Source organism: Grus americana, chromosome 5 (genome assembly GCF_028858705.1).
Source record: "Grus americana isolate bGruAme1 chromosome 5, bGruAme1.mat, whole genome shotgun sequence".
Classification (NCBI taxonomy): domain Eukaryota; kingdom Metazoa; phylum Chordata; class Aves; order Gruiformes; family Gruidae; genus Grus; species Grus americana.
In genome coordinates, this window is record NC_072856.1 from 34,363,802 (window position 1) to 34,381,634 (window position 17,833).

The 17,833-nt window shown below is 37.7% G+C and overlaps 1 protein-coding gene across 19 annotated transcripts in view; it reads right to left on the bottom strand.

Annotated features, from left to right (window-relative positions):
* Nucleotides 1-17,833, bottom strand: part of GPHN (gephyrin) — a 292,089-nt gene that overhangs the window by 37,851 nt on the left and 236,405 nt on the right. For all 19 annotated transcript variants that reach the window (XM_054826339.1, XM_054826338.1, XM_054826351.1 and 16 more), the window contains 4 exons: nt 15,041-15,083; nt 11,533-11,670; nt 6,198-6,290; nt 3,335-3,390 (listed from right to left, as the gene is read on the bottom strand). In XM_054826339.1, the coding sequence (XP_054682314.1) occupies nt 3,335-3,390; nt 6,198-6,290; nt 11,533-11,670; nt 15,041-15,083 (330 nt within the window). The remainder of the gene's footprint in view (nt 1-3,334; nt 3,391-6,197; nt 6,291-11,532; nt 11,671-15,040; nt 15,084-17,833) is intronic.

The following is a 17,833-nucleotide window of genomic DNA, read 5'->3' on the forward strand; positions in this document are numbered from 1 at the left end:
TGCTGCCATTTATACTAAATATGCTTAAAAGTGAAAATAATCTTGTCTAGTGTGTTATTTTGATTTTTATGAAAACAAATATTGCAAAAGGCAAAGCTTATGCCTTGGATTATGGGAGTTCTTTTGTATATTGTTGTAGATATAGTCTATAGGCACATTGCAAATAGGTGATATTGTTTTGAACTGACTAAAGTATTGATGTCTTTAGTGATGATTTTTAGAGGAAAAATGTATTGCATAAAAATATTCTTCCTTTTAAAATGCATTTTTGGGCCTCCAGAACTACAAAGAATACAAAATGTCTAGGACTCTGCCAGAAATCAGCGCCTATGGTGATAAAAAGCACAGTAACTATCCATGCTTTTGGAGTTTATTACTAGATGACTTAATTTTTTGAGGTGTAACAATGTGAAACATTTAAACCAATTTATGATACAACCGCTTTTAGAATTGGTTGCTCATATATTTAATTTCCTTTTTTGTCCTTTGAGAATTTGATCAGATTAACTTTATGAACAGAAGTCAACCATCAGATCTGTGTGTGAAACTCCAGGGCTGTGTTCTTCTGTGCTAGAGACTATGAAGATAAAGACATGATTCCTTCTCAGAAAGCATATTAATGTACAACAATTTCCCAGAAGCTCTTTTAAGGGCCCTTGAGATCTCACACTTACCTGGAATAGGGCAGTACTGGGTTCTGGCCTTTGCCTTCACCACTGATAATCTATTTAATGTTAGTCACTGAATAAAACCCAGAAATAATCTAACGAGCACAACACCCATCTCAGGCATTTTCTCTTGCACATGATTATACCTCTCCTGCCTGATTTACAATAACCCGTGCTCCCCTCTGTAAAAAGGCCCAAATTAGTGGAAAGGTAAAAAATGTCTGTTTTCCATCCTATATTATAGCTGGTTAGTCACAGTGCTTCTTACAAACGTCTTTAGAAAGTCTTCCAGGAAACACTAAGCTCCAGCTATGCAAGTCTATAGGAAGAAAATCATTGCTCTCCACAGCTGAGTTTTTCACGCAGAAGCCATGCGGATGGCTCGTGACTGGTACTCTCAAATGTGCCCTAACCTCCCCAAAGCAGGATAGTGTCTGAAAGCTTTCCTCAGTCCAAAATAAAAAATGGTTGTGAACAGAAACACAACCTCCTGGAAATGGAAATCAGAAAATAATACACAATTTACAAATTGATACAGAAGTGTCCAACTTGGCTATATGGCCTCTCTGCAATTCTCAGTTCCATTTTCTTCCCCTCTACGTAGCATTTACATAACCTTTTTCCCTACAGGAGGAGCCAAATCTAAACCTATTTTGAACTCCCTGCTGTGAATCATTCTGTTAATTGGTCTGTAACATGAAAAGCAGAATGTTGCTGCTGAGAGTGACTGAAGGGTGAAATGAGACTGAGGAGCCTTCCAAGGCTATAAATAATTTCTTGGGAAGGAGATGAACCTGAAGATGTGTTGGCCCAAGAAAAAAAAACTTTGACTGATTATTCAGAGGTCAACAGCCTCATTTTTCTAACTTGCCACTGGTATTTCCAGAATTATTCTCTCTCTGTGTGCCTCCTCCCACCCAATTTTTGTTCCTTGCCAGAGACGTTTCCCATTCCCATTAATCTGGGAGGACAGACTGTCTCTGCAGAGACATTTGTGAGCTCTTGAATTTTGTAGGAGCGAAGCAAGCTCCCATTTGCCCTTTTATCCTTTGTACAAACCGGCTGAACTGATGAGGACACTGAAACCCTTTTAGACCTGTGGGCAGTCCTCCCCATTAGACACAGCTTCAACAATACTGTTTCAAAACACCGCTGTGCTGTGGTATTTTTTAACTAGCAAAATGATAATATTGATGACAGGAGAATAATGATAGGAGTGATAATTCAGCAGGATGCTCTGCTGATTCTTGCTATTTTATAGTGACCATAAAAAGGGTTGTAGCAATAGTTATCAGTCCTTTGCATTCTGGACTAATGCTTGAAAATGCTGACAGAAGGGCTAAAAATCCAAGGCAGGTGAAATTCATTAGTTTACTTTTTTTAGTATTTAAAGTAATTTTACATATTTTGTATAACAGGTTCATTAATCTAAGTTCACATGAATATCACTATTGAGAAGATGTCTACTATATCAAAGTATAATTCATGATGATGGCTGGGAACTGCAGCAAAAATTATTTTCATAGTTCTCTGTATCTATCATAATTAGCCAAATTAAATGTCTATTATACATTTACAGGCAGTTCAACCCATTTTTAAAAAAAAATGAAACAATCCTGCAACTGGTAATACTTCTAAAACCTGAAACAACTTTTGAAATGCATCTATTTTATTTAAGACCATTTTTTTTTAGCAGTCAAAATGGCCACACGTTAAAATCCTCATTAGAACTGATCAATCCTTTGTTTTGCCTGTTACTTATTCCATTTTTGCATCATTTCACATACAATACACAGAATTATAAACTGGATCTTGAAATAGCTGGAGAAACATTTTGGATTAACCCATACTCTCCTGAAAAAACGGTAGCAGGTACAATTAAGTTGACAGAATAAAAAACGTAGTTGAAAACTGATCTCTTTCCTATCACTCCGGTATTACTCCAGGAACTTTATCAAATGTACTCTTGAGTTTGAGAGCTAATCCCAAATAGTGTCCATTCATGAATATTTATACAGCACAGGTGGTCATGAAGGGGTGCTGTCCCGACGTGCTGTTAAACTCAATCCACGTATTTGCTAAGGTGCATGAATACTCTCTGGATTTAACAAACAGGAAAGGAGCAATATCACAAACTAGGCTGCTGCCAGGCTTCAAGACTGTTCTGATCATTACCTGCCTTTATAGGCTTCATTCAAAATTCTTACACTCTGTTTTGCAGGTATCAGTGTGAAATATGCAAGCAGCTTGTGGAAACAGCTATAGGGTTGACGTCCCTTTTAAAATCTGTCAGCAAGGAGGAGTTAAATCTTGCTTTTCTCTGTTTATGAACTGTAATGCCACTAGAAACCTTATGTCCTCTGACATTGTACGAGGGCAGAACATTACTGTATGCACTCCTATCAGACGTGTCAGCACAACGCTCTGAAGTATTTTGGGACATTCTTGTTAGTTCCTTATGTAACCGTACTACCTCACTTTCTGAAATCATGTCCCAAGGCACATAGCAGGAGGGTAGGTGCAGCTGTGTCCTACTTCACGCCACTTCCAAGAACATTGAGTTTTGGAGCACTAGCAAGGCTCGTAAAAATACAAATCAATATCTTACAATACAAATATACATTAAAAAAACCCCCAAAAACCAACAGAAAAGAAATTGTGCTCACCTGCTCACCAGCCTGGGATTCCCCTATGATGAATCGATCTCCTGGGCCATCAGCAGCTGTTAAGATGGACAATACAAATGGTAAAGGCTGAACCAAAACAAATGATGGCATTAGAAATTAAGAACAGGGGAACCAAAGAATGATCCAAGATTCAGTTCTTCAGTGTCAGCCTTTAGCCAAATCTGTATCTTTACAGAGAGAACAAAGGCACCATTGCTAATGAAGTTCAAGCTTCTGCCTGCCTCAAAGGTCTTTCAGCAAGTTGCATTAGTGGTATTACAGGCTCTACCCTCGTAAAGCATGTATGGAGCACAGCAACTCTGCCTGTTGACAGCCGACAAACTGGGTTCATACGATCACATTTAAATACATCTTTTTATTAATTTGAAATCTGTAACTGTCAAAAGTTGAATTCCCAGAGATGCAGTCTCATCAGTGACAACCTTTCTGTTTTATTTCAAAAGCCCTGATGATACAGCTAGATAACCTTATTGTATTGAGAAGAACTGCTTTCAGGAAGGGTGCCCATTCAGTCTATATAACAATTTATCACATTTGTACTCATACATCAGCTGCAACTCTGCAGATGATCTATTGTACTTAGTCATGTTTGAAGACCAATGATTAACTTAACTTTAAAAGCCTATCAAACAGCCTAATCTATGAGCTTTAGAACAAACTCTAAAATAAGAAAGCAGAAAAGGACTCTGCAACTATTTGTCTTTGCATAATGCATATACTACTACTGAATACAGTTGTCAGACTTTCACTGAAAAAAATGCACTGGGATGATCCAGCAAAAGAAGAGAAAAAACTCCCTAACAGCTATATTATTTTAAACCTGACAAAATGCTACTGAATTAGATTTTATTCCCCCATTAATAATGATATGGAGACAAAGTTTACAGGTGATGTACAACTGATAGCTTGAAAAAAAGTGGACAAGGTTTTGGGCAGACAGCCTTATGTGACTGAAAGCTAATCCTTTATTTTTTTTGCAAAAAATATCCATTAATGTAGTCAATATCATTTCTGCCTACAAGCTTTGCTTCTCATATCCTGAGATAACAGGTCTACAAGAACAATAAGAATAGAGTAGAGTAGAGTAGAATATTTCAGTTGGAAGGGATCCACAACAATCATGTAGTCCAACTGCCTGACCACTTCAGGGCTGACCAAAAGTTAAAGCAAATAAAGAGCATTGTCCAAATGTCTCTTAAACACTGACAGGCTTGAGGCATCGACCACCTCTCTGGGAAGCCTGTTGCAGTGTTTGACCACCCTCCCAGGAAAGAGATGCTTCCTAATTTCCAGTCTGAACCTCCCCTGGTGCAGCTTTGAACCATTCCCACCCATCCTGTCACTGGATGCCTGGGAGTAGAGCTCAGCACCTCCCTCTCCACATCCCCTTCTCAGGAAGCCACAGAGAGCCATGAAGTCGCCCCTCAGTTTCCTTTTCTCCAAACTAGACAAATCCAAAGTCCTTAGCTGCTCCTTGTAGGACATGCCTTCCAGCCCTTTCACCAGCTCTGTTGCCCTCCTCTGGATGCATTCAATTACCTTACTGTCACTTTATCTGAATCCACCAGCAAAATTAGGGTCTTGTGGGTTGGTTCTGACAGAAGTTGTTGAAGATGGCGTTCGTGATCATTCTGCTCATTCTGCCTGTTTACTGAGATTGTACTTGTGCTTTCCCTTACCTTGTAGCAATCAGGTTGCAAGACAGCATTTGCTTGATCCCAAGGCCCCTGTCAGTCAGCGTTCAACTCAGAGCTCCCCCTCTCTATTACCAGTATTTTTCTGGCTACATCTGCAATCCCTTGCTGCTGTTACTGGTCATTTTGGTCTGACTGTTGCTCACACACATAGATGTCAGACAGCTGCAGTCAAACTCATCTAGTAGACCTGGATTTTACTTTTATATCAAATCCACGGGGAAGCTATTGGACTACATCTATTGCCTGGGTTTGCAGACAGTCTATTTCATGGACAGTTTCTTTCCATTGTTTCAGCTGCCAGTAAAAAAAAAGGTATTTTAATGTTCCTAGAAAAAAGTTGGCCATTGTGTTCAAATTTCAACATGGTGTTATGATGACTCAACCCCTACTGCAATGCAATCACTACTAGTATGATGTTCAGTCATATATATTTTAGTTTTCCTCCATAGATATCTGAGGTGATCACTAGTCTTACTTTACAAATGGAAAAAAATATTGCACAAAGCAACTTGCTCAAAATCATGCAGCACCTAGCAGCAAAGCAGAGGATGGATTCAGGTCTCCTGGGAAACCACTCACTGCTTGCTCTGTGAAGTCACACTACTCATTTTATTTATATATAGCAACTGCAATATTTTCAAAATAAAAATTAGTTTTTCTTTTGAGTTGCCTCCATAAGAATACATTCTGACACGTATTTTTGAAAATTCTCTAATGCATTCATAAAATAATTCACAAATAGGAAGCTGGATCTGTGACAATTCAACAAAGTAACAGATGTCAGACATTCCTGACTAGTCAACAATAGAGGAATAGAAGAAGAATCTGTCATTCAGAAACAGGTGTTCTGTTACTCTCCTGAATTCTTTATGTTTCCAAGAAACTCACTAGCAACACAAGTGCATGACTATGAGGACACATGGATGTACATTTGCTTGTGTACATACATGTCCACTTAAAAGATCTGAATTTAACTTTATGGTTTTCCTTCAAGACAGCTGCATTCTATGTAATTGTGACTTCAGCAATGATCTGAATCAAATCTCAACCAAAATAATCATTGCTGGACCTAAAATAGGTGACCTAACATGTTCTACAGTAGTTTTACAGACATTATGCTGCATGTCTACAAAGTGAGTGTTTACCTCTGACAGCGTAGCCGTCTTTTACTGATGCTGGAAATGGTGGTAGATTATCTTTTGCATATACATCTTGAGCAAGGACTCGGCCCATTCCATCTAGAAAAGAGAAAAGACCACGCTCCATGTCATTAGAGCTACTGAAAGGGAAAAAAAAAGCAGTGTGCTTTGATGGATGAAATGTATGTGTATGTGACATGAATAGATCTCACGTTTTTGATTTCTGCCTCTACATAAATGAAAAAAGACTGGAGTCTGAAAGTACTGACGAAAGATTTGTTCCGTAAGTCTGTTCCTGGTTATGGTGAAATTGTTGACGGTAGGTCTGAATGCCAAGTATCCATACCCAGAGGTTATAGCTCTGAGATAGGATCAGACAGAAAAAAACAAGTATTTCTCTCTTCAGGACAAGTTTTTCTCCTGAAATCTCTCAGAAATACATACTTTTCTAGATTTCAATTTTTTAAAAAAAGTTCTTGTTTTTTTAAAAGCTTTTAAAATAACATTTCAAAAGTGAATCCTGTGTGCAAAAGGTGATGGATTGAGCCCAGAGGACTCAACATAAACAGTAATGATGGGCAAGTTTCCATAAATTGACAAAGAAGTTTTGCAATAGATTAGCTTTGCCTAATTGTTGAGACCATTTCTGCTTAATGGAGGGTGAGTGCACATAAATGTCAGGATTATTTATGTAAATTTACGCTGTTATAGTTCTAAATATTTTAATAGCTGTTTCAAACATACTCTTTCCCTTCACTTAGCAACTATGACTGATGAGTTGTAATTTGGCTCTGCCTCCCTGTAGAGACTGATACGAATTACTTCACCCTCAGTCAAGTGTGCACTCCTTGTTTGCTTTTACAGCACCAGCAAGAGGTGGTTCTTTTAGTATGATGTGGAACAGACTGGAAAATATGTATCTTATTCCTTCATACAGTGGGAGAGTGAGAAAGAAGATTTATTTTATGTGTGAGTAGATGGACTGGAAAGGGGCACACGGGTCAGAACTGCTGAGATCGGCTCGATTCCAGTATGTCCATGTAGAAGGGAAGTTCGTCTCATAATAGAGGCCACTGCTCTTAGGAGTGCATTGTGGCACAGGAAGGCAATATCCAGCTGAAATTGTGAAGGAATGAGAGGATGCATGAATACTTCTGCAGGAGAATCTGCGTGGATATGCACTTTATAGATTATGATCCTTCAGATGTGCCAAAAAAAGACACATACATAAAGTGTGTTTCTTGTTTTACACACAGGGAAATCAATGTGGTTCTGGATTTGCTTGGAAGGCAGAAGACCTAACATTGCACACTAAATGGATAGGTTTTGTTAAAAAGCGCAACTACTTGATTTGAAAGTAGTTCACTCCGGTGAAGTGGCATTATAACGGAGATTATATTTTATCTATTAACACAAAGTGATTTAGTTAGTAATTAATTATAATTATAATAACTATAACATCATTGCGCTCACATCCATATGTATCAACTTTCAACCTGAGGTGAATATTTATGTTGCATTTTTGAAATAGGTATTGCCATGAAAATGCTGAGAAAACCTGTTAAAGCAACTAGAAAAGCACCTTTGTGATGGCCATTAATGCGCCTGTGCATCACTGCTTATCACTGCCCGTGATACACAATATAGAAGTTATTCGAAAGCTCACGAAAGCTTGTACACTTGCACTGAAAAAAAGAATGCAGGCACAGACATTTAAATTATAGCATAGAAAAGGCAGCTATCAAAGGCCTAGTAAAAACACCCTCTGTTCATAGATGCGCAAAATCTCATACAAAAGTGATGCTTCTAATTTTAGCAGGCATGTTGTGTCTTCATTTTACTTCTTGTCTGCATGCAAAATCACACCAATTAGAGCAAAGTTGAACAGTATGTTCCTGGCATTCTGCCACGCAATATTTGAAGGGAACAAATGGCCATCTAGTAGCGGGAATGAATTTCATTAAGGGGAGAAAAATGTAAGAATTATTTGCTGAAGCCTTAGGCATTTAAAATGAAGCAAGCCAGCAACTAAAGGACAATCTGAAGTGCCTCTGTACCCTCCTTTATTTGAGCAATTATTTTAGAAATACACTGTTTAACCTTATTTTGATTAATTGTAATTAAAAAAAGATGTTCTGAAATATTTTAATGTCATCAAACTGCCCCTTGTGATGCCCACAGTTTTCTGATTCTAACACAAAATGGAGAATTACATTAAACTCACTTTTCAGATCGGGTATTTTCTAAAGCTTAGCAGGTGAAACTGGTAGAGTTCTGTGAAGAATTTTGATTTCTCAAGGTACTGGTACCGGGATAAAGCAGTGAGACAGGTATTGTACTAGAGGTGATGGATTTGCTCCCATTTGGTAAATATTGCCCTTGCAGCACTTCAGTGTCATATGAAAAGGCAACGCTATCAAAAGAACCACCTAGTTCAAAATGAATACATAGTGGAAAAAAAGGTCCAAGCTCTACAGAACTTACAGGGCTCTTGGACTAGTTTAGAAAAACTCCTCCGTTCTGAGGCTTAAGCCCATGAAGCGTGGATTGCCTCTGCTTTGTACTTTTAGTATCAATTAAACTTCTGCCTCTTCTTAATTTCAGAAGAATAATCATTATCATGCTGTCTAAAAACTTAACCTATCGATGGAGCAATATTCAGGTAACTGCATTTAGCTGGAATAAAAGGCTCACTGGGGGCTTCGTACCAGATATTGATGACGGCAGGTGGGAAATATGCTTCAGGTGCCCTTGGTTTATGGCACTTCTGTAAAATGTTTTAAGACTGTCCTTTTTTTTTTCTTAATATGGAAGAGGCTAAATGATCTATACAGGCACTGAGCAATACACTTACCAATGTGAAAGTCATGTTTCATAAAGTAACTTTACTCATCCTCCCCCTTATGTTAGGAGAGAATAGATTTGCGCGACTACAACATGCCTTGACTTAATCAAGAAAGAAGCCAGGAAGAGCAAAGTCTGTACTGGCTACTCGTACAGAGTAACATTTGGCAGCTTTATTTATGAGGATGAATACTGTGTAATATGTTTAGTAATGCTGATGATCTTACCATGTATCTAACTCTTTTATTTTGGGTGGGAGGGAAGAGGGTCATAACTGAAGTGTCTCAGCAGACTCAGAACATTATTTTTTAAACAAGTGCCGGGAATCATAATCAATATGTTCCAGACTTAGAATCAGCCTAAATTTGATGTCAGTAATCAGGTAACATGAAAAGCAAAATGAAATATCAACTAAGATATTAGAACGCATACTAGAATACCTTCTCTTACTTTGACAAAATATTCCCATGTAGTGGAATAAGAACAGAAACAATTAGATTGCCTTTTTGACAAATTAGAGTATATAAAACTCTATAGAGAACATAAGCATCTAGCTAAGACCAATTACTTCTGCTCTATCTCTCTAAGGACATTTTGAAGAGCATGTAGTCTGAACAGAATCATTCTGTTATTCGTATGGTAACGTTATCAGTATTAACACAAATCTGTTACTTAGTCCATATTTTGAAGGTTTTTTAGTATTAAAATAAATTACATGGTAAAAGCTTGTCCAAAGCACGTTGCAGCAGGAAATTATATATACTGTGATTTTGTCTGATTTAACCATAGCTCTAATGAAGATGTCTGTAAATCAGATATATGAAAAAGCTGCTACCTACTGTTGATATAAATGTTTGCACAAAGACTGCTGTATACATATGACGACATTACTGTTATATATATATATATAACATACATGTAGCACGTGAGGATTATGCTTATTCTCTGCCTACCTGCTCATCGTATTGTCCAGAAAGGGCTGTCTTAGCAAAGATGTTAAACTGACAGCTATCCAAAAAGATCTAATAGCCACCCTCAGGCATTTATGCCTTAATGCCGCCTTCTAATCTGCACACCGTTATGAAAGCGCAGGGTGTAGTACGCATACTCCTTGTTGATCCAGTATTGGTGCTGTTCCAAATGCAGGATATGCAGCATCTTCTCAGGGATCTGCTTCCTGCTACCAAGGCACAGGGGAGTGCCGATCTCCACTTGGAGAGACTAAACACGCAGGTCTGATTCTACGTGCAGTCTGCTAAATCAGTATGCCAATACGACGACATTGCAAAGGCAGCGCTAAGATTTGGTGATAAGCATGAAAACTTTGACCTTTCAAGCCAGAAGACTGAATATCCCATTCAGAAACCATTTGTACCTCTCTGCCACCGATGTCCTAAACATCCACCGATGTCCTAAACATTTTGCCTCTTGAGGCTGGCGGTCTCACTATCTCTTGGCTCACCACCTTACCTTTGGAAAGTCTAGAGGAATCCCTGGAGGAGGTTTCCTCTTCCCTACCTATTTTAGGATTACTTGTCAGCATGCTTCCCGTCATGGTTTTGTTCTGTGCCAAGAACACAGATAATGCCCAGGCTTGGTTTAAGGGATAGCAGAAGCAAGGGAGACACCTAACAGGCTTTATGAACACGCTATTTCAGGATGGAGGAGTGTTTAGCTGAATAAACATGAAAGGTGCTGTGCTAATTCCTTATAAGGCCAGAAAATGGCTTCACCTATCCCCATTTATTTACAAGGAATGACACGGTCACATAATCTGAAATTTTGCCAGCTGCTTGGTGCCTTTTAAGACAACCTCACTGTATAAATCAATAACAGATACCCTTGACTATAAAGTTTCAGTAAATCAAACATCAAATGCAAATAAAAGGATCAAATATAGTGGTAGAATTGAAAAGGAATTATGATGCGTTTATGAGAAGAGGAGGCAAATTTTGGAATGACTGGTAGGCTAAGTAGGATCTGGAAAAGCAGACTGAGATGAACTGTTAAAGTTATAGACATGGAAAAAAGTAACCTGGAATCAATAGTCACTTTGATTTGATCATTAATCTCAGATTGGAAAGGGGATTTAGTGAGAATCTCCCACAGTAAGAGAACAGAGTGAATGATCACAGTACAGCTTGGAGCTACTTGGCATCTACAAAAGTCCAGTGTTATATCAACCAGTGAGGCACATTGTGGTTTCTATGTTTTAGCTTTGTCACATGTAACACAGAGCAGAAGAAAATTAATGTATATATTTAATTAGAGTTCCATTATGGATTCCTTCAGGGAGCAGCACTGAGCTCAATCAACAGTCTCCTGACTTTGAAAGGAGACTTCTGCTCCTATTACTGGCATTTCCTAAAGCAGTTTCTCCTGGACAAGGTACTGTCTCAGACACCTCACAACATTAATAACAGAGCAAAAGCTTAAGGAGGTTGTAAAATAAGGAAATAATCACCCTAATCCTCACAAAGAATCCAACTTAAAATACCTCTGTAATTGATGATTTCTGTTCCAAGCACTGGGGTCATCTCCAGAACTGTGATGAAGGCCTTGTCCATAGATGTCAATGGGAATGGAGACATGCGGTGTCTTCTTGCTACCTTGGTAATGTCAACAGCACTGTGACCTGCAACAAGAGAGCACCAAGTTTATGTATGCTACAACGTGTAGATGTACACAGTGATGTTCATTTAAACCACTTTACTGAAATTAATACGGCACTTCGGGGTAAATTAAATTAGTTAGTTATCACTATTGAGCATTTATGTCAGACACCGGGAAGGCACTGTATTCAACTCGAATCAAAGAGATTTAAAATAAAATGCAATTTACATTTGAAAAGGTTCACAAAAGTGTATATCCTTACTTGTCACGAAAAACATACCAGAAGTCTTGATGAGTATAAAAGGATGAGTTAATCAGAAACAGAAACCCTTCAAGATGATGCAGTATTTTACACTGAGGATGACAATCCGAGGCTAACTCAGTTCTATGAGCTATGAACTCAGGACGATTCACTCCTCATTCCGTTCTCCGCATACACATCTCAATATGCTATGTGCAGTGTGCAGATAAAACATAAAAATGGACACTGTCCCAGTGAGTTTGGGAATGAAAAGGTTTGAAAGGAGGACAGAGGGAAGCCCAATGAAATCCCTGGACAGTCAGGACAGCACACATTGTTTCCAGCTCGTGGGCATCCTACCCGTTGTCAAGATATTGTAGTCACCATAGCAAAGTGGTGCTTAAATGTACAATTTAAGTGAAGGTAGTGGGATAGATTAATGGAAACTTACTTTTCCCAAGTATGAGGGACAGATTGGGAGGAAATACGACAAGAGTTGTTTGAAAATGAAGCCAGCAGCATGTTTGAATTCTTGATGCTTACTGAGAGAATAACCAAGGGGACAACAAGCTTCGAAGGACTTTGAAAGTGAAGATAAGCAACTGAAGAGAGGGAGCTATTGCCGGAATACATAAACAAGAGTTACAGATACAAACCAAAAGATTAAGAAAATGACATTTGTAGAAATATCTTGAATGGATTTGCCTAGAACAATAAGGTATTTATGAGAGCCAAAGTGGATGATGTTCTATATGTAATACGTAATGATACTCCTAAAGCAACATAAATTATAATAAGATAGCATTAACTAATAATAGAAACTAATTTTTAATGACATGATTTGGCTTTGCAGTAGCTACCTAAATATCCCATTTGCTGTTGCACATGCCTTCACATTCTGGAAAAAATAGATTATTGCTTTAAGTGTAGTCTTCTAATAAAAAATAACTACAAAAATAGTAAAACAATCATGCAATTGAAGTTTTTCCTTCAGAAGAGAAGGCCATTTATTCAATCTGTATACACAAAACTTCTCTCAGCACTGACACATGCTTGTCTCTACGTGGGAGATTGTTCATTAATTTATTTTTTGACGTTAACACAGTAACTATCTTTAAGAGGAAGAAGTAGAGATGAATAAAACTGTCCACCTAATTCCAGTCCAAATAAAGATTCTGGAAGATATTATTTGAACAATCTCTTTGTACGTATTTAGACAACAACGTGATGATAAAAGCAGGCACTGCAAATTTGTCAAGCATAAATAATTTCTAACTGACTTAATTCCTCTCCTTAACATAGCAGCTGGCATACTGAGGAAGAAAGAAACAGTTGATGAGATATATTATAACTATATTAAGACTTTTCACACTCTTAAATCTTTCTCATAAGCAAATTAGGGAGAAATGATCCAGATTAAACTATTGTAAGATAACTAGTAACTAGCGGAAAAACTGCATTCCTGGATTTAACAACAGGCATGTCCCTAGTAAGCTTACGTTTTCCATTATTATGCCAATATTTTGTAAGCAACCTCATAAAAATAAGGACAAGGAAATGAAAGCATTTGTGAGAGACAGTTAAACTTCCAGGAGCACCATAATTCTTGCAGTCCAGCAGATTCCACACAGTGTATGTTAAAAACTATTTCCTGACTGTATAAATTAAGAAACTACTATTTTCTTAAAAGGAAAAGTTGGGAAAAATGAAGGAAGATGTTAGGAAAAAATATGTCACAGCAGTGAAAGCTGGGGGAATTGTGTGGCAGCAAACAACCTTTATGCTACAGCCACTAGGTATTTTTAATGTTTATGTTTTACTGCTACCTAAACCTCACTGTTAGCTACTTCAGAAACTAACATTTCACCTCTTTAACCCTTAAAACATTAATGAATTACAGGCTCTGAATGGTGCCCCAGAGTCCTACCTTCAGATTCAGAACTGTGTCTAATACACATCACTTGCTTAAGTCAAAGGTTCTGTTAAAATCTACTGAGAACCGTGTTCTTCAACACATGTTTTTTTTAAATAGATAAAATCCCCTAATCTCTGACAACTTTGTTCCAACACCAAAAGTAACACCCATTATTTCTGCAAGAGAAGCCAAGAAAAAATATGTGCACAAATAGAGCCCCTTCAGGTTTAACGCTAGCGTCAATAACCTCAATGAAGAAAGGAATAAAGACGCATGTGTAACCACCAACACTTCTCTGTCCCTATTTCTTCCTACAAACAAATGCTAACTCTTCTTTTAGAGGTATCATACATTTGAACAGATCCGGAGACAAAGATCTAATGAACTTTTTAAAATTCTGAAATTACTAAGTGGTATTTTTTAATTATAAGTAAATTACATTAAACAACTCCTCAGACCTTTCACTAATGTCAAATGTCAGATGGCTCTAAAAGTAACTGCTTACATTAAGAAGCATTTTGTATGACAAAATCATCCTCTAGCTTTGGCTAGAGGCAAAATAATCCTCTCACTTTGAAGCAGCTAAGTCAATTGGTTGCATAAGGTAGAAAATTCCTGACAGCCTTCTCTTATCGCCAAAACAACTTCCTATTCCTGTTGTTATATATACATATACACACACACATATATAGACACACACAATGGTGGATCAAATTTTAGACTAGGAAAGATTCCCATAAAACAAAGGAAAGGAATTGTGCAAATTAAATAGCAGCTCATTTGGATCAAATCTGAATTCTTAACCTTGGAATGTTTTGGTTTGCTTTTATGTGACCTAACATTCAATTTCATGTTCAGGTATGAAAGTAAAATCATATATACTCAACTTGAGAATTTTCATTGTCTTTGATTGTTGATTCTTTTTGCCCATAAAACTTGCACACACATGATCGTTTCCAACAATACATCACCACAAACAACACAGACCTTCATGTCATTAGAAGAACAACTTGGAAGAAAAAATTAGAAGGCAACTATCCATTAATACGTGAACACTACGAGCTATTTACACTTTTATTTTCTCTTTGGACTGAATTTCATTGTCTTAAGTTATTAAATTTCTTCTGCAAACCCACTTATGTCCCAAGCATTTCCTTCTCTTCTCATCTGACTATCATTTGCTGTCTCCTGTGCAGACTTAGTTTCTCAATAGAGGTATGAGGTTTCAGCACTTACTTGCTCTGAGGATGTTCTCCTTGCTGCTGCACCTCGACTGGACCTGCGGAGAGAGCACAGAGTCTATGAGCTACAGAAGTTAACAAGAATGCTAAATACAGAGACATAATGGGCAAGCTCCTGGGATCTAAGACAGAGGCTATACATCTTTTCGGCAACATTCTTAGATACTCTACACGAGAGAAGTATATTTAAGCAGAAGGGTAGTAGCTGACAGTCAGAGTCTGATACAAGCAACTTGATTCCACACCCCCCACCCCCAAGAAACAAGATGGCCTAAGGACAGTAATAGAGTAAAATCAAAGAACAAAGTTGTTAAAATTATGTGTTAAGCTCCACTTTTAAACCGAAAATCTACATTTTCTTAGACAATTATATTTACAGTAACTCTGAATCTAAGTCCTGTTTTATGATTAGACAAAACACTAACATAACTATAGTATCATGACCTGCTTTAAAATTCTATTATTGGTATTTTCAGGTATTATAGAAAGAGTTTAAAATACTCAATTTAGATTGTGTTGATTCTGAAGATATTTAATAAGACTTCTTCACAATTGTATAAGCAACTCACAATTGTATAAACAGCTCCTGGCTGGAGCCAGATAAATTTACTCGGTTGTTTCTGTTTGGTTAAAAGAAATGCTATGTTCCGTATGATTTTTACAGTGCAATTCTACTTTAAAAAGTAACTGTGTGAGAATGACAACTGGTTTCTCAACAAATCCTCTTCCTAGATGCTTAGCTGCCACTGTGCTATTCCAGATACATTACTCTGACCCCAAGGAAATTGGAGGATTCACATTGGTCTAATATTCTAGTAACGCTGGATATTTAGAGTTCCATCTGTTTACCATGCAAATTTAAAAAGAGAATTGTTTTTTGAAGAGTAGCAGTCTTGTAAACACAACACAGTTTAAACTTTATCTACACTGAAGCATCGGCTCTCGTTAATTCTTCTCAGGTTTGGAAAGATGGCACATTGTATAACAACACGCAGGTTGCAAGTTTTTGAAGAGCACTCTGTCTTCTGGCAGGTCAGCTGACTGAACTGGTAACACTTGAATAAAAAGCTTTTTGTGTGGACAAAACCCCTGCTAAAGTAAACTTGACAGGAAGACAAACGTCTGAGAGAGTATGAACGGAATCCTTTTTTTTTTTTTTTTACTTTATTGGCAAATGTATTGCTAAATTTCAGCGAGAGGATTAATAAAGTAAACCCGTGGACATGTGGTGAAAGAAGTGGAATAGCACAGGTGACGCTGAGGGTGTAATTTCCCTGCAGAATGTTTGTCTCTGCTGAAAAAGCGAAGGAGTGAATCCAGATTATCTTTCAGACTACAGTTTCAATTTGCAGTTACAGAAAAATTGCCTAGAAAGTGAACGTGTAGGATCTAACAATTGATGAAGAATGGTACACGCTCAACCCCCAAACAGCTGTCTTCAGAAAGGAACAACCATTTAAGGCTGAAACCAACTGCGCCCCAACTTCTAAACCTCTTTCTTCTGTTCCACAGCAGCTTGCCCCAAATGTATATTCACATAAAAAAATTGGATTCTACAGCGCAACACAGTCTACTTATTGTAATGGAATAACTTATGGAAAGTAATGTTGCAACTTAGAGTGGGTTATGGTGTCCTTCCCTGAAAAAAACAGTTGTTTAAAAAAAAAAAACAAACAGAAAACCCCCAAACCCTCCCTCCTTCCCACCAAAAATACTATACAAGAAAACTGCAAACAAAATATTAATGATGCCCAAATTTGGCCCAGAGTTGTTTTACCAGATTTCAAAGGCATGACATGAACTCTCCTTGGAAGAAGTAAATATTTACCTATAATTTACCAAAGGACAATTCTGGACCAAAAAGGTGGTATAATGGTAGGAAAGAAAGCACAAAAGAGAGAGGCACAGATTGAGAGAGAGAGAGAGAGAGATTGAGAAGCAGGATGGACGTGGCAAGGCAGAAGATGGTGTGTGCAAAAGGAGACATGGGCCTATGTGTGTAAGACTACCGTTTAAAATGGAAGAGGCTCTCTTATTTCTCACTGAAAACCATATGAAAAGAGAAAACGAGGAATGGGCCTGCTGCAAAATAACCAAGCGATTCAGCAAACTGTGGAATGAAACTCAGTGAGGTAACATAGTCCTAAAGAAAAAGGCAAAAAACCAAAAATACGAAACACAAACATTTGAAACAATCTACTAAAACAAACTAAGTAAAACATGTGATCCAAAGGACACAGATAAAAGCTACTAGAGAAGGAGGAAAAATGTTAGCAGACAAAGACAGTGCTAAAGAAGTAAAATGGAAGTCAAGAGAGTCTTCAACAAAGTGGAGGAACAGAAGGAGCCCAAACCCATAGCGCAAAGCAATGTTTGCGAATGGAAAACAGCTCCTTTGAGCAGTAATAGTTACTCTCGAGTTGTAGCCTCTATTCCTCCTCAGTTCATCTTTAAGCCCTTCCAACCTATAGTGGAGCTAGTGTATGGACAAAAACAAGAGATTTATAATGAACAGAGCAGCTGAGATTTGCAGATCAAATCTTCTAATATAAAAAAACGTGCTGACAAAGTTTTGCTCTTACAGTGTCCAAATGACAATGGTAACAAAGGACAGCTGGCTTCACACGCAGCCTCTTACAGGTCATTTTTTTTAATTCTGTGCACACAGAGGACTTTAAATTTACTTTCTGATTGCTTACACCCAGCCTACAGTTTCCATGTTATCACTCACCTGATGGGCAAGATATGCAGTATGAGAAATAATTTGCTTCCCACAAATTTTAAAAGC